Source organism: Diadema antillarum, unplaced genomic scaffold, assembly GCF_040938485.1.
Source record: "Diadema antillarum isolate AM-2024a unplaced genomic scaffold, OU_Dant_1.0 scf00000150, whole genome shotgun sequence".
NCBI lineage: Eukaryota > Metazoa > Echinodermata > Echinoidea > Diadematoida > Diadematidae > Diadema > Diadema antillarum.
The window spans coordinates 68,923-91,428 of record NW_027271039.1 but is presented as its reverse complement, the minus strand read 5'-3'; the positions used below and the strand labels follow the sequence as shown (position 1 = coordinate 91,428).

Here is a 22,506-nt window from a genome sequence, read left to right as displayed (position 1 = left end):
AACAGGAAGTAAACCACCAGAGCAACAACAATGAAGAGATTATCGGATTAAACTGAATTTAAGCATGCCTCATTAACACATTCTGTCCATAATTAATGCCAACTTTCAAAGCAGTAGCACTATCCTTTCAAAAGTTATTAGAGTTGAAAGTGAAGAGTGTGGACAAGGTTTTTCAGAAATGAAAAAGGGATTCTAAAGACACACCTAATCACACTATTCTACCAAAAATGTTCGAGATAAACTGCTAAAAAAACACTTTTTCCTGCCCGTTTTATGATACCAAATTTTAGCATAATGTAAAAGAAGACCCGCTCTTTCAGAAAATATGAAAAAGTCAATTTCGGCTAGGTTGACCCATTTCACTTATTTTCAGTCCTCACGCAAAATCAGTGTGTGCGACTTTATGTTCGTTTTGAGGTGCACGGTCACATATGTTTATCCGGGACCCCTTTTTTACAAGCTCTGCTTCTTTTGGGGTCCCAAACCATTCATTATTCTTAATGCTGTATCCTTTTGTAAAATGTCAAATGTTTAATGAATTGGTTAAATAAACTTGAACTTGAACTTAAAGTTGGTCTGACATTGTACAAACGTCGCGTCGGCCTAACATAAGGTTGTACCGTTGCATCAACGTTGGCCCGATGGCCAAAATGACGTCGGAGCGACGTCACGTTTCTGTTGTTGGCCCGACGTGCATGTATGTCGTTGGACCAACGTTGGGCCAACGCAGCATTGCTATCTGGGTACATGCACTAACTGGCACTGTCCCTCAGACTGTTGGGAGACGCTACAGTACAGGGAATACGGGACAATGTAGTCTTGGCGCAGACTCCTTAACCAAAAACAAGGTTTTGTGCCTGCAAACAAGCAGTCTGGCAACCCCTTTCCCGACCAGACACTAGTATTTTGTCAGTTTTTATATTGTAATCATGTGCACCAATGGACATTCATTTAGACCAAGTCTTCTCCATGGGCTCCATCGGCTCCATGGGGTAAATTACACCCGCCGGAGGGGCTTTTTTTTGGGGGGGGGGGAGGGAGGGGGGCTCCCTAGGGGCCGAAGTGACCAGACTGACGCGCATTTTGTTAATAAGGAGGGTGGCCCAAGTAACTCTGAGGGGTCAAGCCTTTTGGGCTTGGTGGGGTAAATTGACCAGCAGCCACTATAAGCCTTGACGGCTTACTTCGTTCCTTCGGGTGTTCGCGTTCGCGTCGGGTGGTCGCGTTACCCGACATTTAGGAGATTAGGTGCCCTAATATACGAAGGGTCGGGTAAGGAGGGGTAAAATATTCAAAATTTAATACAGATAATCCTTGACAGAAGGCTGATCGTTTAACGCGACTATACGTAAAAAAGTGTCATTCAAGTGACGAAGTATCGGGTGAATCAGGGACGGCGAAAAAAGTGAATAAATCAAAGCAAAAGACATCAAACAGGCCACAAAATAGCACACAAATGGCAATAACAAATATTAAAAAGAGTATGAAATATCCTCAGAAAAATAATTTTATGGCTAAATAAAACAAAAGCATTACAGGATGGAGAATATGAATATCTAAACTTCCGATCAAAACAGCAAATCTATAAGCGTTACCATGAAGAGTTTTATTGCAAAACGCGCTAACTCCATTCTTGTTTATTTGATTGATTGGTTGATTGATTGATTGATTGATTGATTGATTCATTCATTCATTCATTTATTGTCCACTCTGGAAATTCTTTGTACATTGGATATCACAGCAAAATAAACATTAATTACATAGCAGGTACACCACAGATATGTCACAGAATACAAATGAAACTAACTCATACTAACATATACAATATATAATATATATATATATATATATATATATATATATATATATAGCATATGCAGGGCTCGCTCCACACTAACTTTTATTTTTTGGCGGCCCGATCGATTGAATTTTTATTTTTTGGTGGCTCGAAAGTAAAATCTGGTGGCCTGAAAAAAAAAATCAAGAAAAACTAAATCGGTCCTACTAAACATATAGAAAAAGAAATATTAGGTATTACTGAAGTGATACAGGTACCCATGGCATGTCTGAAATAGATGAATAAAAAAATCAATCATCTTACCGTTATTCTGAGTTCTAAGATTTAGCAAATGGGCTTATAGATTGTGAAAGTTGAAGCCTATATTAAGTGGTCAAAACTTACATTTGAAATGATAAAGTGGGAGCATTGCAGATATCGGTAAACATTTGACATTTTGTTTTGGCATTGTAAAGAGCCGAAAGTTACCGTTAATCATTTTAAAAAAAATGTAAAAGCAAACAAATGAAATTTCATTTTAGCATCATACGGAGCTGAATATTACCGTTATTCATTTCCAAATTTAAGAGCAAACATCTGACATTTATTTCATTATCGTACGGAGCCGAATGTTACTGCTGTCCACTTCCGAAAGTGAAATGAATCATCTGACGATTATTTTAGCATCTTACAAAACCGAATGTTACTGTTTTTCATTTTTGAACGTCAAGGCAGACATCAGACATTTTATTTTACCATCAAACACCGCTGAATGTTACTTTTATTCATTTCGAAATGTAATAGCAAATATCCGACATTTATTTTAGCATCGTATGGAGAAGAATATTACCGCCATTTACTTCCGAATAAAAAGTCGAAGCAAACATTCGACATTCATTTGAGCATCTTCCAGAGCCGAAAGCTATCTTTGTTCATTTCCAAACGCAAAATCAAATATTTAACATTAATTTTAGCATCCTACGGAGCTGAATCTTACCGTTATTCATTTCCAAAAGTATAAGCAAACATCCGACATTTATTTTAGTATCATAACGGAGTGGAATATTACCGTTATTCATTTCCAAAATTAAAAGCAAGCATCTGACATTTATTTTGGCATCTTACGGAGCCGATTGTTACCGCTGTCCATTTCCAAAAGTAAAAGGCAAACATATCCGACTTTTTTTTTTTTGATGGCCCGATTGGGACACCAAAATCTTCATTTCTCAAATTTTGGTGGCCCGACGTGCTTTTTTGGTGGCCCCGGGCCACCGTGAATGTTGAGCCCTGGTATATGTACCATAACACCATAATACATTAACCCGATCCACATTTACAACTAAACTATCAATATATATCACTTTTATACAAGGATTATTCAACACATAAATATATTCATTATACTATGGTTTCCTGCATCATCATTATATTCACCAAACAGTATATCACCTACATATCCCAATGTATATGTTTTTTCCTAAAGCCTTCGAATCAATCACAAGTCCCCAAATCAATCGCAACTTGCATTGAAGCTCACATAAAACGTGCGATTGATTCCTATCACAAGTCTTTATAAGACAGGCCCCAGATCGTTGTATGTAATCCACGAGTCATCGAGACAACTAAAATTTTCGCCGCTCGTACTGTACAATATGAATGGCCGTCCATTGAAACCTGCATTATCACTTTATCGCAAGCGAGCGTATCGCTTTGCCATAGTTATGTACGGCGAGCATTACGTGCTGCTAGCCTTGTATACAAACGCTTGTGATAATTTTTTCAGAGTAAAAACATAGGAACACAATCGCGTATTCGGAGATAAAACACGCGAACGTTCGTAAATTTGCATTGGCCTTTTCTCGAAGATTCGGGTAAGCTGTACCCGATACATCGTAAATAATAGGGGTCTAATTCTCAAATGCTCCACCCGACCCTTCTTATATTAGGGCATATAATCTACGAAAGGTCGTGTATCGCGACCACCCGACCCGAACGCGACACCCGATGAAACGAAGTAAGCCCAGCTTGACAGTCCCCGCACTCGGACTACCGTCCCAATATCTAAGCAGTTTGGCTTTCCTGTAATGGGACGGAGGCGAGGGGACAAGATCGCTGATTGGCTGGCTAGCTGGCTGGCACAATCCTGCCCAGCATCGGGAACGAACGCTATTTTGGCCGAGTACCGTTTCGTTTTCCCCAGAACGGGACGTTTCTCGGATTTGATCATGCGCAGAAGCAAATTTTGCACACGGTACGCTCAACTACCGGCCGCGTCGTGCTTACGAAAGCTCGCTTATAAAGGCAGTAACATAGCCAATTCAACCTCCATGTGTGAATGCTCGCCAACAAGACAGAGCTGAAAACGTGACCAATTGGCACTGCTGTGTGATACTCGTGTGAGGTACTGCTGTGTGGTACATTGTATTGTCTTGTGATAGTCCTTTGGTATAGTATATCAAGAAAAAAATAAACAAACACAAAAATACCCTATGGTACTTTTTGTTAAATTCATTTCGTGCGGTTTTGGTTTGTGTTATTGCTGTGTACTACTGCTGTGCGATATACAGCCGTGTATGTTGTTGTGCCGTGTGGCACTCCGGTTCAGTGCTGCTGTTTGGTATTGTCCTGTGGTATTCCTGTGGTATATGTGACAAAATACTAAATGAATAATGTGTGGTATTTTCCTGTGGCACTTTTTGCTGTATTTGTTCTGGTTTTGTTGTTGGGTACTTCTGTTCGCTACTGCAGTGTAGTACTGCTGTGCGATAGTGGTTTTGCTGTGCGATACTCCTGTGTCGTACTGCTGGGTGGCATTGTCCTGTGATATATGTCCCAGAATACCACAGGAATATCCTGTCCTTTCAAATTGTGAATGAACGTTTTCCCCGGCAATATCATAATCATGATTTTAATGACGTGCCCCATCCCCATACACTTGCTGGTCGGTCCGTACTGTGACAAATCTTCGACACTACTACATTTCAACATGCTGCAACATGTCACATGTTCTGCGGTTTATTTTGTGGTAAGCTGTGGTACTTGACGAGTCACTGTGTGACTTTTAGCTGAGAAACCACGTAATCTAGAAATTCACACTGTGACAATTCGGTAGACAATATTCCAACGTACTGCAACATGTGACACAACGTGTGTGCTTTTTTGTGGCAGGCTGTAGCAACTGTGATTACCATGTGACTTTCGGTGAAGAACCACATAGACTAGAATTCCACAATGTGGCAACTCTGTGAGCACACAAATCTTACATATCTATTACACGATGTGACACAGTGTGGTCTTTATAATGGTAAGCTGTGGTTATTGTGATTTCTTTTAGATTAGCTTGTGGTAAGTCACACAGTTTTAAATATACACTTTGCTCTTACGTGAACACATCTTTATAACAGACTGAAATAAGTAGCACACTGACCTTTTGTTGTTGCTGTAGTAGCAATATACTACTTTGTGGCTAGTAGGAGATAAACCACATAGTCCATTGTTACACACTGTGATATCTCTGTAGAGGCACTATTCCCATAGACTGCAATATGTGACACACTGACTATTATATGGTACATTAATGTAACTGCACGTCACCAAAGTATGTGGTTAACCACAGTCATAGTCAAAAATTCATACTATGACAACTCTATGAACATACCATGCCCACATACTGCAGCATAAATAACACACTGTCACTATTATGTAAAAGCTGAGGTAACTGTGTATGACTATGTAAATTGTGTGTGGTGACCCACATAGTTTGTAATTTCACACTGTGGCAACGCTGTGAACACAATGATATTCACACATTTATTATTATTATTATTATTATTATTATTATCATTATTATTATTATTAATATTATTGTGACTATTATTATTATCGGAAAATATGAGCAAAGAAAATGGGATTCCATCGGGAATCCCGATGGAATCCCATTTTCTTTGCTCATTTTTCCAATAATAATTTATATTCTTTATGGTCAGTTCATTCTGTCTTTATTTATTATCATTATCGTTACATTTTACACAGTGAACTCAGTGTGGTAAAACTGTGTTTGTTCCATATAGGTAACCTTGCCCGTCCCCATCCCCGAAGTGTTGCCCTTTTTATCAAAGTGGGATTTTATTACCCTAGGGATGCTACCTGCCACGTTCAATGAAAATTTGTCACACATGTTTAAAGAAGATGCTGAAATTGTGTTTAAAAAATCCTTCTCTCACCCTCACCCCGCCCACGTATCAGCTCACCCCTGGATCCGCCATAATCAAACTAGAAATTTCAGTCAGCTTATGTCTTCATTGCACTAAGAGTGCGTTTATACGATTTTTCTTCTGGCCAGAAACAATGTTTTTAAACACTGTTTCTGGCCAAGCAGTGTTTCTAGCAAATCTTATAAACGTTAGCCGTGATTTGAAACAGTGTTCTGAAACACTGTTTCAAATCGCACAAAATAGTGCGTTTCAAAACAGTGTTGGTGTAGAAACAGTGTTTCAAAAATCTTATAAACGCAACCGCGATCTCAAACACTATTTACATGACGTCACCATGTCTTGCGCGCGCCCTGTTTGACCTTTTGCTCAGGGACAAACTGCGCAGAGTGAGTTGCGCAATGGCACAGTCTGAGCGAGAGCTCCAACACGCTCGGGGAAAAAAATCTTACAAACGCTCTCCTGACAAAACCGTGTTTCAAATCAGTGTTCCGAATCAGTGTTTCAAAACAGTGATTCTCGGCACGCAAAATCTTATAAACGCGGCCTGAGTGAGAGCCCAAACACGCTCGGGGAAAAACAAATTCTTATAAGCGCTCTCCTGACGAAACCGTGTTTCAAAACAGTGTTTCAAAACAGTAATTCTAGGCAAAATCTTATAAACGCGGTCTTATTCAGCTCTTTATTTATCTTTATCTTTATCGAGAGTTTAAGGAATAGAAGACTTCAATTTCTTTAAAAATTGAGATTAATTCAAGAAAAACATCGTAGATTTTTCAAGAAAACGCTGAATATATGGGAAATCCCCCCACCTCCTCCTAACCCCCTCCCCACTATTCAGGGCACCCCTGGATCCGCCATAATAAAAAATGAAATGTCAATTAATAATGGCTTCATAACAAAATTTCTTCATCTATATACAATCGGAAGTTGAAGTTCATGACTTTTACATTTTCCGGAAGCGTTTTTGATATTTCCCTTCGAGACGTTTTACACTTTCCTGCGAGACATTTTTACATTTTCCGTTGATGCAATCTTCAAGATTTTTACATTTACCGGCGACAGGTTTTTACATTTCCCTGCGCTTTTTACAAATCCCGGCGAGACGTTTATACAAATCCCGTCGTTTTTGCAAATCCTGGGCTTTTAACAAATCATGGCTCCACAACTGCACAATCACATTTCAGACAAGCCCAGGTTTGCAAAGGTTTTATGTCTCTTGTATAATTATATAGTTTTTGTCGCAAGAGAAGGATCAGCGATTACTATAGTGTCATGCCCAAGTAGGTGATTACCACTTAATAAGTACGAAAAGAAAAGTAAATGACGTTGAAGTCATGCCATCTATTAAAGATCATGTGAAATCATTTATAACGAACATTCGTTTGCGAAGCCTCTGACATAATTTCAGTTCTTACATTTTTTTTTTTCTTCTGACATTATCACCGCTGATACTTTTACCTCTGACATTTGTACCTCTGACACTTTCACCTCAGACACTTTTACACCGAACCTCCATTCTAAGGATACAACTGTTTACTACAATTCTATCACTGTTAATTCTATCATAGTTTAAAGAAAGCATTGTGACAGGTGGCGGGTTCGTTAGATCTAATGTTCTTTGTTTTTTATGTTGATTTCATGTATTCTTTTGTAGAAACGTAACAGGAAATTTAATTGATTGTGTGGCGAAATAGTTTTGTCAAAGACAATTTCAAATAATAAATTCCATTGTATGACGGATTACTCAGTGATGTAGTTTATTAAAATAACTGCCTTTACTATTAGTACAATTAAATTAATACACTTTAAATAATGATTTATCATATTTCAGAAACACGAAACTGCAAAGTTTTACAAAACCTGGTATAGGTAGAAGGGTGATTCCCGCGGTTGACGTTCCATTAAGAGAGTCACCGGTAGCAGTGCACAGAAAGGTTTGCTCTATTCCCTGTATGGCTGAGACAGTGGTTACCTCCATCCTTTCATACGTGTCGTCAGACAATGTTGTTTGTTGCGAAACCACTGAATCCAGTCTCTTTCCCGACTCATTGGTCCAGAGCATCGAAATGTTAGGCTTGAATCCACTAACGACACATGTTAGATTGATGGAAAGAGTGTTGAAGGGAATGTGGTATGTGCAAATGCTTTGATTGGACGGGCTCTTGTCGACACATTCCTCGATTTCATGTTTTGATGCCATCGCTACGAAAAGGATGAATTGCAATGAAATAATAATTATTTTGTTTTACTTCATTCAAATTATGGTTGGATTTACAATGAAAAAGAAAATTTCACTTGTTACATACTTCTTTCCTTATAAAAAGGAGATTTATTTCTGTTGTTCAACAAAATAATTAGTTTACAGCGTCCATAGAAAACCAATATCTTTATTGATGTAAAAAAATAAAGAGGCAGATTAATGACAGAGTGCAATTCCACTCATTACGTCGTTAGTTTCATAGACACTCACATAGCTTAACGTCGGTAAGCCAGTCAAAACTCAAATTTCTGCCGCCGCTTGAGGACATCGAACATTATACGCAGTCATATATCTGCTGCTTTTTCAACTTACTTTTGGTGTGCTCAACGAATCATGAATTCTAGTTTAGGGCGTCAATTTCAGGCTTACCCCCACTCACGCCCATGGGAGAAAAACAAATCGACATATATATATATATATATATATATATATATATATATATATATTCATATAAAAATGTTATACAAATAAGTGTGTGTTTTCTGTTACTTACCCCTCTTACCACAACCGGCAGAGTATGCATTTGCCTATCAAAAAACTGAATATAAAATTTCAGTTATGCGTATCACGGAAGGACACCTATACGTTGCCTAAACAGGACGAAATCCTCTGTGAAAAAGGAGGAGCAATATTGCATAAACTAACATGGTTACATATTACATATATATACATATATATATATATATATATATATATATATATGTATATATATATATATATATATATATATATATATATATATATATATATATATCGTCGCCGGTCACATGAACCGACGATTCCCTCAGGTTTGCGTAAGAATGACAATTCGAGAAAATCGCGTTTGAAGTTAACCCATTTTTGACTTTGGTTGCTACACTTTCATGTCTATAATTCCCAATTATTTTTGTAGTACATCAGACTTAAATTCTTGCTCTAACTTGTGAAGTTTTTATCGAATTGTATTGTTAACAAATAAGCGGGAAATCGTCAAAGAGCTGCATGTATGTATTTTCGGTCTGCAAAGAACGTTGTCATTTTCCATGTGTGTCCATATGTACATGTACATTGAGCGTTGCCATTGTCAACGCATGTATTACATAGTACGCACACTGTGCGCGCGGTCAATGAACTGTTGAATCTCAAAAACTACACGCAAGTCAATGCGCACTGATTCGTCGGTTCGGTGACCGCGCGTACGAGTAGTACGCGCGGTCACCGAACCGTCGAATCGCCTGATTGTTTAACACACGCGTCTATTGGGAAAACAAATAATTTTCACAAATGGAATTATATACTTCTACAAAAGTGATAACTACGTAGAAATTACACCGAATTACACACTGAGAATTTCAGAATATGTAGTATGGAATGTCGGTTCGTGTGACCGGCGACGATATATATATATATGTATATATGAATATATATATATATATATATATATATATATATATATATATATTTAACATATGAAGAGTTTGATTGCAAAACGCAATAAATCATTTTGCACTGAATTGAGAAAAATAAGATTTTCTATTTCGAATATTTCTTGAAGAAAAAGACCCATGATTTTTTCTTGATTGTTGAGCTCTATGAAAATATCAAAATCACTTATTGAGCTAAAATCTAAGTATTAGTATTGGAGATTTCTGGGAAAATCAATAAATTTGAATGATTTTTTTATCAAAATGAAATAAATCCATAATGTCCTTTATTGCAAAACGCAATAAATCCAAGCTGTCCATTATGCAAGTGTATTTCTTTTTTAATTAACACTTTGGAGTTGTTTGGGGCAGAAGCACACATAAACACACACATGCAAACACACACATACACACATGCACACGCACGCGCGCGCACACACACATACACAAGCACACACACGCACACATGCATAGTGCAGATTGCGGGCATGAAGAAAGACTAAGTTTTCGAACAGATTCATTAAACTCTTTCTCTCCCATGCGCACACACACACACGAACGCACGAACACACACACACAAACACACGCACAAACGCACTCGAAGTTCTTGTGGAAAAGTTCTTTGTGGAGTTTTTTAGGCAGCTGGTACATACATTACACACACATTTACAAAGACACAAACATGCAAACCCACACACACACTCCCGCATACACACATACACACACACACACACACAAACTCGCGTGCAAACAGACGTGAAATACAAGAAAAGGCAATGGAACAGGCAGGTATACACAAGACTATGTTATACATTGCTAAACTATCAACTCTCTTGCTCTTTCATTTTTCATTCACATACACCCACACCAACAGAAACAAACACACACACATGCACACACATTATGCACACACATGCACACAGAATATTTTAATAATATGTTCAAATCTTCACTTGATTCCACTGCAAGTTATGTTTATAATTCCCGTAGTAATTCCACAAATAGGAATGATGACACTAATTTTAACCCCATTAAAGATTTTAGCTTATTCCACTGGACTGCTAGAAGCTTAAACAAAAATTTTAGTTCATTTGAACTACTTCTTCTTTCATTTGAACTACTTCTTCTTTGTTTTAGGGCGGTGAGTTGGCTCAGTCGGTAGCGCGTCTGCCTCACGATCACGCGGCCCGGGTTCGAACCCGAGTCTGGACTGAGCAATGTTGTGTGTAAACATACCGTCCCCTCTAGCAAGAGGCAAAACACTCTGTCCCTCGGATAGGACATAAAATGGAGGTCCCGTGTATGAGAGAGTCACAGCTCATGCACGTAAAAGATCCCGCTTCATTCATTCATCGCAAAGAGCAGGGTGTCTAACCCGGTGAAGTGGTCCCACCCCACATCCAACTGGACCCCATGGAAGACCAGCTTAGTGTAGCTGAATATGGGCTATCCAGCCATCTTCACAGATGGAAAATGAACAACAACAACAACAACAAAAGTTTCCCTTTTCCGCAATCGGTATAACTGAAACTTGGCTAGGGCACACGTCTCCAAATTTGTTTATCCTTGATAGATATAAAATATTTCGCTCTGATCGTAAGAGAGGTAGAGGGGGAGGGGTAGCCCTATATATGTGACCGGGCACCTCAAAACGAACATAAAGTCGCACACACTGCTTTTGCGTGAGGACTGAAAATAAGTGAAATGGGTCAACCTTGCCGAACTTGACATTTTCATATTTTTGAAAGAGTGGGTCTTCTTTTAAATTGTGCTAAAATTTGGTATCATAAAACGGGCTGGAAAGTGTGTTTTTTAAGCAATTTATCTCTAACATTTTTGGTAGAATAATGTGATTAGGTGTGTCTTTAGAATCCCTTTTTCATTTCTGAAAAACCTTGTCCACACTCTTCACTTTCAACTCTAATAACTTTTGAAAAGATAGTGCTACTGCTTTGAAAGTTGGCATTAATTATGGACAGAATGTGTTAATGAGGAATGCTTAATTTCAGTTTAATCTGATTATCCCTTCATTGTTGTTACTCTGGTGGTTTACTTCCTGTTTTTTGTCCCATTCATCACACACCCAGCACGGTTTGGTAAAGATTAAGCGCTTGAATAAACACTGTACTTCAGAGCCTCTTTTCTCAGTTCACACTTTTCTTGAGTTTGTGCTTTCTTTCCAATATTTAGAAAGGTTAGGGGAGTCCATTTGATTTGAGTTATACATCATTTTAAAGCTTAAAGTCTGCTCTTTCAGAATAGGGTCTTAACTAAAAATTCATGTCTGGCGACTTTTTGTTTGTTTTGAGGTACAGGGTCTGGCTCACACTGATTCTTTATTTCATTAGCTTAAAACATTGAAGGTTTTTGATTTGAATATTATTCAAGTAGCAGTAATTATGTTCAAATATATACATCATCAACTTCCATCATCGTTTGATAACATGTTTAGGTTCAATACTTCTGTCCATTCGTACCCTACTCGTATATGTAGAAATTTCCACCTTTTGAATCCCAAATTATTAGTGACACATAAATCTATAAGACATTCGGGTCCGGATATTTGGAATAATCTCCCGGATGATATAAAGTCTTGTTCAAGTATTTATTCTTTGAAAGCTTCAATTAAACGATATTTGATACAATTATATTCTCCAAACCAATTGAGCTAACAAATATTTATAGTATAGATTGTCATCTTATTGTCAATCTCTATTTTCTTCTTTCAACTGCATCTTGCACTCTCACCTGCAACTGCACTGCACCCACCTGATCACCTTCCTCCAAGAGAGTTATGTCGTTGGATAGTCATTTTATTAGGCCTCCATCCATTTCAAGCTTAATCGCTTATGATGGTGGTCTACTGCATTCAATTATCTCTGTTGTTTACTGAAAAATACTGTATATTTTATTTTATGTTTCTGTGTATCTACAATGCTCAATGCAATCACCTATGTGAATCTATTTATGTACTGTTATCAATTTATTTCACTGCACTTGTTATTCTTTGTCTTTGTACTTTTTGAAGTTTGCATTCAAATTGCATCTGATTGAATGCAGAAATAAAAGCAAACAAACAAATATATAACGAATTGCGTGTAAAATAAGAACTGATATTGATATTGAAGGTTGTGAAAGCCTGTTTGTGGAAATTATCAATGATAAAATGAAAAATAAGATAATTGGTGTTATATACAGGCCACCAAATTATAAAACTGAAACGTTTTTAGAAAATTTTAATGAATGCCTTAACACAATTACACAAGAAAATAAGGAAATTTATATTATCGGCGACTATAATATTGACATGACGAAAATAGATACTTTAGCGGTAAAATTAAAAACTACTCTTTTTTCATATGCTTTCCATTCCCATATTGATAACCCAACAAGAATATCCCAAACATCTAAAACCTTGTTGATAATATTTTTTCTAAATTCTAACTTCTCTGTAAATAAATTCATTAATGGTATTTTATATTATGATATATCTGATCATTTACCGATATTCATTATTCTTCGTTATTCTGAAAACGTCAAAAGTATTTCAAAACCCAGGCCAATAATGTACAAACAAGAATCAGACGAGAATATTGAATTACTTAATTCTGACTTAGTGAAGGAAGAATGGCAAGAAGTGTATCTCCAAAATAACGCTGATAAAGCTTATGATATTTTCTTAGATAAACTTTTATATTATTATCGAAAAAAAAAACATTCCTTTAGTTAAGAAAAAAAAAACACGTAGAACGAACAAACATCCCTGGATTACAAAGGGAATCATCAATTCAATAAAAACCCGAAATAAATTGTATAAACTGGCGATTACTACCAACAATACAAAACATTTTACCGATTAAAAAAAATATAGAAATATACTCAGTAATTTGATTCGTATTTCTTGTAAAATGTATTATTCCGATAAGTTTGATAATCAAAAGCATAACGTAAATGGCTTATGGGAAACTTATATGAAATAACAGGTAAAAATAATAAGGAAACCGTCCGTTTTTTATAAAGACAACAAAGAACTCACAAACCCTGATTAAATATCTGATGCTTTTAACTCATACTTTGTAAATATTGGCCCCCAATTAGCTTCAAAAATAAATAAACAAACATGTTCATTTAAACTTTACTGAATTTCTTCCACCAAACTGCGACAAATCCCTTTTCTTTACCCCAACAGATGAGGAAGAAATACTGGGGATTGTTAACAGATTAAAGCCAAGTAGATCTAGTGGCCATGATGAAATAAGTGTATATGTGACCCTGCACCTCAAAACAAACAAAAAGTCGCCAGACATGAACTTTTAGTTAAGACCATATTCTGAAAGAGCAGACTTTAAGCTTTAAAAGGATGTATAACTCCAATCAAATGGACTCTCCTAACCTATCTAAATAATGGAAAGAAAGCACAAACTCAGGAAAAGTGTGAACTGAGAAAAGAGGGTCTGAAGTACAGTGTCTATTCAAGCGCTTAATCTTTACCAAACCGTGCTGGCTGTGCGATGAACGGGACAAAAAACAGGAAGTAAACCACCAGAGTTACAACAATGAAGGAATTATTAGATAAAACTGAAATTATGCATGCATCATTAACACATTCTGTCCATAATTAATGCCAACTTACAAAGCAGTAGCACTATCCTTTCAAAAGTTATTAGAGTTGAAAGTGAAGAGTGTGGACAAGGTTTTTCAGAAATGAAAAAGGGATTCTAAAGACACACATAATCACACTATTCTACCAAAAATGTTCGAGATAAACTGCTAAAAAAACACACTTTCCTGCCCGTTTTATGATACCAAATTTTAGCATAATGTAACAGAAGACCCGCTCTTTCAGAAAATATGAAAAAGTCAAGTTCGGCTAGGTTGACCCATTTCACTTATTTTCAGTCCTCACGCAAAATCAGTGTGTGCGACTTTATGTTCGTTTTGAGGTGCACGGTCACAGTGACCGTGCACCTCAAAACAAACAAAAAGTCGCCAGACATGAATTTTTAGTTAAGACCATATCCTGAAAGAGCAGACTTTAAGCTTTAAAATGATGTATAACTTAAATCAAATGGATTCTCCTAACCTATCTAAATATTGGAAAGAAAGCACAAACTCAGGAAAAGTGTGAACTGAGAAAAGAGGCTCTGAAGTACAGTGTCTATTCAAGCGCTTAGTCTTTACCAAACCGTGCTGGCTGTGCGATGAATGGGACAAAAAACAGGAAGTCAATCACCAGAGTAACAACAATGAAGGGATTATCAGATTAAACTGAAATTAAGCGTGCCTCATTAACACATTCTGTCCATAATTAATGCCAACTTTCAAAGGAGTAGCCCTATCCTTTCGAAAGTTACTAGAGTTGAATGTGAAGAGTGTGGACAAGGTTTTTCAGAAATGAAAAAGTTATTCTAAAGACACACCTAATCACACTATTCTACCAAAAATGTTCGAGATAAACTGCTAAAAAAACACACTTTCCTGCCCGTTTTATGATACCAAATTTTAGCATAATGTAAAAGAAGACTTGCTCTTTCAGAAAATATGAAAAAGTCAAGATTGGCTAGGATGACCCATTCCACTTATTTTCAGTCCCCACGCAAAATCAGTGTGTGCGACTTTATGTTCGTTTTGAGGTGCACGGTCACATATATACTGAAGAAAATCATCAAAAAAATAACCACACCTTTATCTTACATTTTCAATCTTTCACTGTCTTCTGGAATATACCCAAACTCATTAAAAATTGCAAAAGTAGTTCCAGTTTTCAAAAGAAAAGACAACCCTTCTCTTTTAACACATTATAGACCAATATCATTATTACCTAGTATTTCTAATATTCTGGAAAATAATATTCATAAACGCCTTTATATTTTTCTTCATGTAAATAACCTAATAATACCTAATTAGTTTGAATTTAGAAAGGGCCATTCCACCGATTTAGCTATAATTCAATTGTTAGATAAGATTACTGAATCTTTTCCAAAAAAAAAACACCTTATAGGAATTTTCATGGATTTATCAAAGGTTTTTGATTCCATATATCATGATATATTAATTTATAAATTAAAAAGATATGGTATTCGTGGTTTAGCACTTTCTTGAATTATTGATTATTTATCCAACAGAAAGCAATATGTACTATTTAAGTCATCTAAATCTCCGAATTCTTATATTGTATGTGGTGTTCCCCAGGGATCCATTCTTGGCCCCCTACTGTTCCTTGTATATATCAATGATATAATAAATACATCAAAAACTCTTAAATTTATACTTTTTGCGGATGACACGAATATTTTTTACTCCCATGAGAACCTCGAAACACTGTTTACATGTAATACTCTGAACACGGAAATAGACAAAGTCTCCCAATGGTTTATATGTAATAAATTATCCCTTAATGTCTCTTAAACAGGTTTTATACGTTTCAAACCTACTGCTTCACAGAACATTAACAGCAGTTATAATATTAATATTGATGGATTATCCTTAAATGCAGTAAGATCTACTAAATTTTTAGGAATCACAATTGACTCGAGTTTAACTTGGAACGATCACATTCATAATATCCACACGTCTGTCTCAAGAACTGTAGGAATTTTATATCTCTATTTCTCAAACTTCCCTGATTATTCTATATAATGCATTGATCTTACCACATATCACATACTGCAATATCGTTTGGGGAAACTGTGGCTCAACTAAAATTAATCCAATTCTTACCCTCCAAAAACGTGCTGTACGTTTAATTACCAATTCCCGTTACTTATCCCCATCCAGTCCCCTATTTCGTCAACTAAAAACATTGAAAATTGAGGATCTTCACACCTTTCAAACTGTTGTTTTTATATATAAATATACATTTAATTGTCTTCCAAAAATTTTTGATGGCTTCTTCACTCCAAATTCCACCGTTCATTCATATCCAACACGCTAGTCGTCCGATTACCATCTCGAAAAACCCAGAATCATTTTAGCTCAAAAATCATTAAAACATAATGAACCAGATATTTGGAATTCTTTACCCCCTAATTCCAAACAATGTACGTCGTTGAACATTTTCAAACGAGAACTAAAAAACACCCTCATAATCCAGAATACTTCTGACACATAAGTATTCATACCACCTGGTCAACAAACACCTGTAAACAATGAGTTCACGGCCATAACTGAAGTTACATTCACCTCATCACACTGATACACAAAATAACACTCAACGTACAAACCAAGATTCATCTCAACACAATGCACACCGCACTGCACCGCACGTCCTTCGCACAATTACTTTATGTATCTCTTTATTGTGCCCTTCGCACAATTACCCCCCACTCAGTGAGTGGCAAGATTTTCTTTATGTATCGCTTTACCTGGGACCATCTTCCTCGTCAAGCTTAGCTTATGATGATTGTCCCCTGCATTTCATTTTTATCATTTCCTATTGCTTCCTTTTATATATGATATTCGTTCTTGAAAAAAGAAAATGTATGTATGATCCAAACGTTACGAATATTAGCTCTGTAAATGACTATGTAAGTATTTTGTTGATTTGTTGATTTGAATTGATTTTGAAATGCAGAAATAAAAACTGAACTGAACTGAACTGAACTGAACAAAAAACACACACTTGCACAATAAAGAATGAGTTCAGAGGAGCAAAGAAAGGTTTACACCATGTAAAACAGCACTGCACACTCGTGTTTTACCGTCTCTTGCCCACACGCAAGCGCACGCATACAAACACACACACATGCACACACATGTATGCACACGCATACACATACGTACAATGAATGTCGCATTTACTTGAGTCCGATTCTCGCTCACGATTTTCTTTGCAGATTCCACGTTTTCGTGTGTTAGGGACGGTTCCACTGGTTTTTCTGTGTCGTCGAAATTCATATTTTTGTCCGATCCTGACGCCTTAATTTAGGCTTAGCTTTAGGTCTAAACTAACCAGTATAGTTACAGCGAGTGTGACAAATTAGCGCCAGCAAGGTTACTTTATAGTAGGAAGCTCAGCCTAAGGCGCAGCTGGCTATACGTAGCTAGTCAGTGCAGTGACGCATAATGTAACTGTATAGCGGCCGCCATGTTGGACAAATCGAGGACCCTGAATGGCCGGGTGGATGTATCGCGTTCTGCGGTGAAAGAGTAGTGGCGTTGTCGCGTTCTGCGATGAAAGTGACCTTTTTAATATGAAAAACTGGAGATATGATTCGAATTGCCAAAAAAAAAATATATATATATAATAATAATAATGCAATTATGTTCCTACGTCCATGAACAACAGATTGATAGCAACATCTAAAAAAAAAACAATATTTTTGCGGTTATTGCGATTTGCAATAAATCTCTTCATGTAAATATATATATGCGTGTGTGTGTGTGTGCACAGTTTATGTTTTCACAACTTCATTCCTGAAACATTACTTACAGTCTACCGTCAAGATGGTGAAATTTTCGAAAACCTGGTAATCGATCAGTTCGCCTTGGCAATAGTAAAGACCCTCATCTGCCACCTCCAAGTCTGTGATGTCGAGGCTGAAGTTCTTGTCGATGTCGAAACGTTCCTCTAAGCTCTCAAAATGCCCGTCAAAGTATCTAGCCTTTAGTATCTGCTGATTTGAGATGCTCTGCTTGACCCAGAGCACAAGTCGAGGCTCCTCCTGAATGTCACAGAGCAGTCGAATGTCTTCCCCTTTCCATCCTTTAACGTTGGCGGCAGTACCCAACACTGAGGCTAGAAAATATATAGAAATCTGAGAACGTCAATTTCAGGCATGCATGATGTGTTATATCTTTTGTCAACTTATGCTACCTCAGTGACGCCGTGGTACAAAGAAGGTACTTTGAAGTGCATAGAGATCATGTTTGTATACAACAATTTGTTTTGAAAACAAATATTTCGTTAAAAAATGTATAAGGTTTTAAATGCTCAGTGCCGCTATCATTGCAAAACAAGATTACAATATTTTGTGATGACAAGCATGAACAAAATCATAAAGAGAGTGTAAGGAATGTGCATTCACCGATCTTCACAAAAAATGGAAAAAAAATAGCTTTATGCTCTACCATATAGTTTTTTGTTTTTTTTTCTCTCTCTCTCTCTCTCTCTCTCTCTCTCTCTCGCGCGCGCGCGCCGTTTTCTCCACCTTACCTTGGTTCTACTCAGTGATCATCAGGCAGACATTGTCGAGTGATACTTGATTCATCACCATTTTTAGCAATCCTAGCAAAGTCAGGTTTACTATATTTTGGTCATTGCCATCGTGGTTCACAATCTGCATTGTTTTTATAATTTTCAGTTACCCTCTTTTCAAGATAGAATCTATTGATGTGTACACTACTATGACTGCGCCTTTTGTATAGATATGAAAACAATTTTTACGCACATCTAGCAACTTTGTAAAGCCGTACCGAGGAGAGGGGGGGGGGGGGGGATGACCGGCGACGGTCACTGTCGATCACATACAATCATGATCATACAAGCCCATAACCGGACGGACGCAAACGTGGGGGGAGCTGTTGGATGGGGAGGAGTCTCGCAGAGGCTGCCGCCCCCCCCCCTCCATTTTACAGGGCTCCAATGTTTGCATCCCCCATTTTTTTTTTCTTGCATGAAATATAATGCGCGAGCACGGAAGTGGTTGGAAAAAGAAGTGAAAATTTCGTGTTCTTGTTAATGTTAGTTTTGCTTGTCAGCCGAATTTCGGCGGAAATCACACCTCAAAAATACGATTTTGTTTTTTGCTGTTCTTTCACTTTTATTTTGTTTTTCTTTTTGTTTGTCAGACGATTTTAACACCCTTCCCCCCCCCCCCACTTTCAAAAACGTATCTCCGTTCTGCGCAATGCCCAAGTGAAGTCAACAAAATAGTAATATTTTGATCGATTTCTTTGTATGTAATAACGTAGTAGATTTTCTTCACAGCTATTGTGTTTCTTAATTGTCTTGATTGAAGTCAATTAAAGCGATCATCCGCAGGGGCATCGTTCCGTTTTAATCATGGGATGGGGCAAAACACGGAAAATATGTGCGAGAGAGCGGAGCGACCGACAGAGATAAGGGACTGACAGGGACAAGTGCGTAGATCCTATTTCACGATGGGGGGGGGGGGGGCTTGGAGTCGGAAGATTTGTGCGAGGGAGCGGGAGGAGGCGTTCGGAGGGGGGTACCCCCCCCCCCCACACACACACACACACACACACAAATGTGCGTGAGGACGACTTTACATTTTCAGACATGGTGCACACTTTTGATGACCTTTTTTTTTGTTATCAAAAAAGTAACAAAAAGACAAATTCACATAAAATTGTATGACTCAGCTCTTGTTCCACGTGTGCAACATCACCGTGTAGACCTACAGAGGAGGTTACCCCCTCCAATATGGGGGAGAGTTTGCAAATTCAGACCTAAACTTCAGAGATTCAGATGTATAATTTTTTTTGTGTGTGTGTATGTGTGTGTGTGTGTGTATGTGTGTGTGTGAAATGATTATGTTTTGCTCCTGCCAAAAAAAAAAAAAAAAGGTAAGAAAGAAAGTAAATAATATGTATTTAGGATATCGTACTGTGAAAGGGTGTATTTCCGGGATCAGCTATTACCGGCAATATTGCCAGTAAAAGCTGATCTCGAAAAGACAATCTGTGATGCGATTCAGTGAAAGTGTAACCATTGGTCTGTTGGTTATCGGATGAAAATCAGTCAGTACTCTTCCTGGAATGCACCATGTACTCGGTGCAACGGCGTAAATACGTACTGAGGAGTGTGTGGGGGGGGGGGGGGGGGGGAATGATCGGCGATAGTCACCATCACCACGATTACAAGCCCATAACCGGACCGATGCAGCCCGGGGGGGGGGGGGGGAGAAGCTTGGTCCCCCCCCCACACACACACACACACACTTACCAGGGATTGAATGTCCCACTCTTTTGCATGCAGAGTGGGAAGGAAGTGGCAGCAAAAATATGAAGACTTTTTGTTCTTGTTGTTGTTTGTTTGTTTGTTTGTTTTTTGTTTGTTTTGTTCTGTTTGTTTGTTGTTGTTGGTTTTTTTTTTTTTTTTTGCTTGCTTGCTTGCTTGTCAGGCGACTTTCGGCGAAAAATCAGACCTTAAAAGTATGAAGACTTTTTTTGTTGCTCTTTCGCTTGTCTTTTGATGTTCTTTCTTCTTGACTGGCAGGCGATTTTGACACCCCCACCCTTTTCAAAAGCGTAATGCCCAAATAAATCCAATAAAACGGTAACTTGGATATCAATTTCTTTGTATGCAATAACGTAGTAGACATCTTCCTGTAGCTATTAATTGTATTCATCAATTTTCTTGATTTAAGTCAATAAAGCAATCATCCCAGGGGCATCGTTCCGTTTTAAGGATGGTAGGTGGGGGAGGGACTTGGAGTTGGAATATCTGCGAGGGAGCGTAGCGACCTAGCGGGGGGATGTTTGGGAGGGGGGATATCCCCCCAAACCTCCCACACGAGGAAGATTTTGCATTTTCAGACCTGAAATTCAGCGATCTGGTGCACACTTTTGGTGAATTGGGGGATTTTTTTCCTATCAAAAAAAGTAAGAAAATGAAATATTCATAGATAATTGAATGACTACATCGTGGTATTTTAGCTCCTGCTCCGCCTGTGCGACATCACTGTGAAGGCTTAGTAAATACTTTGGCCTATCAAAGGCGTAGCCAAGTTAGGGGGAGTGGTTAGATGCGAAGGAGCGAAGCGAGTGAGGGAGAGTGAGTGATTGATGTTGTAAATGGTGCGATTTGATGCATTTTTTTGCGTGTTTTACAGAATTGAAACAGTCTAACATATTTAACGTAGCAGCACATTTTATGTAGATTATTATTGAACAATTTTGGCTATATAATGGTATCATTGAAATAAACTTCTTGTATTAATTCTTACACTCAGGAGACCACGAACGCGACCGAACCCGATTGAGCTGAGCGAGCAAGTGAGGGAGGGGGGGGGGGGGGGGGGGGAGGGAGATGGTGTCTTCCCTCCCAATGTGAGAACTTTTTGCATTTTGATGTACATGGTGCAATTTGATGCATGTTTTTGCGTGTTTTTGTCGACTTGAAACAGTTTCACCTGTTTAAGTTGGCAGCAATATATTTTGATGTCGATGATTATTATACTTTTCGGTATAAAAATAAGATAAAATTAACTTAATGTATTAATTCTAACAATGAATATCATGAACGCGACCGAACCCGAGCGAGCGGAGCGAGCAAGAGAGGGGGGGGGGGGGGGCTGTGGGAAGGGGACGTTCCCTCTCCCATTATGAGAACTCTTTGCTTTTTGATGTTATAAATGGTGCAATTTGATGCATGTTTTTACGTGTTTTATCGAATTGAAACAGTCCCAATTTTTTTTATGGTAGCAGAATAGTTTGATGTCGATTAGTATTGAACAATTGAAGAGTTTGTTCGCAAAAACTGATAGGTCCATATTTGACAAATGGAGATATTTGCGATTAAAGGTCAAGAAAGAGAAAGAGAATAATAAGACAATTTTTGCTTCTTTTGACCATAAATTCAAAAATGTACCTTCATATGTAGCGACCAATATATCGTTTAAAAAGTATTATTTTGTAGTTTATGACAGAGACCGTACTTCAAAATCGTCAAAAATGGACTTATCGGTTTTTCAGTTTGCATTAAATGGTATCATTTAGATAATTTGTTTGTATTGATTCTTCCACTGAATGTCATAAACGCCACCGAGCCCGAGCAAGCAGAGCGAGCGAGGGGGAGGGGATGGGAGGGGGGTGTCCACCTCCCACGTGAGAACTTTTTGCATTTTGATGTTGTTAATGGTGCAATTTTATGTATGTTTGGGTGTTTTA

At 37.7% G+C, this 22,506-nt stretch overlaps 1 protein-coding gene across 3 annotated transcripts in view; it reads right to left on the bottom strand.

Annotated features, from left to right (window-relative positions):
- Nucleotides 1-22,506, bottom strand: part of LOC139721801 (uncharacterized) — a 185,128-nt gene that overhangs the window by 95,485 nt on the left and 67,137 nt on the right. For all 3 annotated transcript variants that reach the window (XM_071633125.1, XM_071633124.1, XM_071633123.1), the window contains 2 exons: nt 18,086-18,391; nt 7,852-8,193 (listed from right to left, as the gene is read on the bottom strand). In XM_071633125.1, the coding sequence (XP_071489226.1) occupies nt 7,852-8,193; nt 18,086-18,391 (648 nt within the window). The remainder of the gene's footprint in view (nt 1-7,851; nt 8,194-18,085; nt 18,392-22,506) is intronic.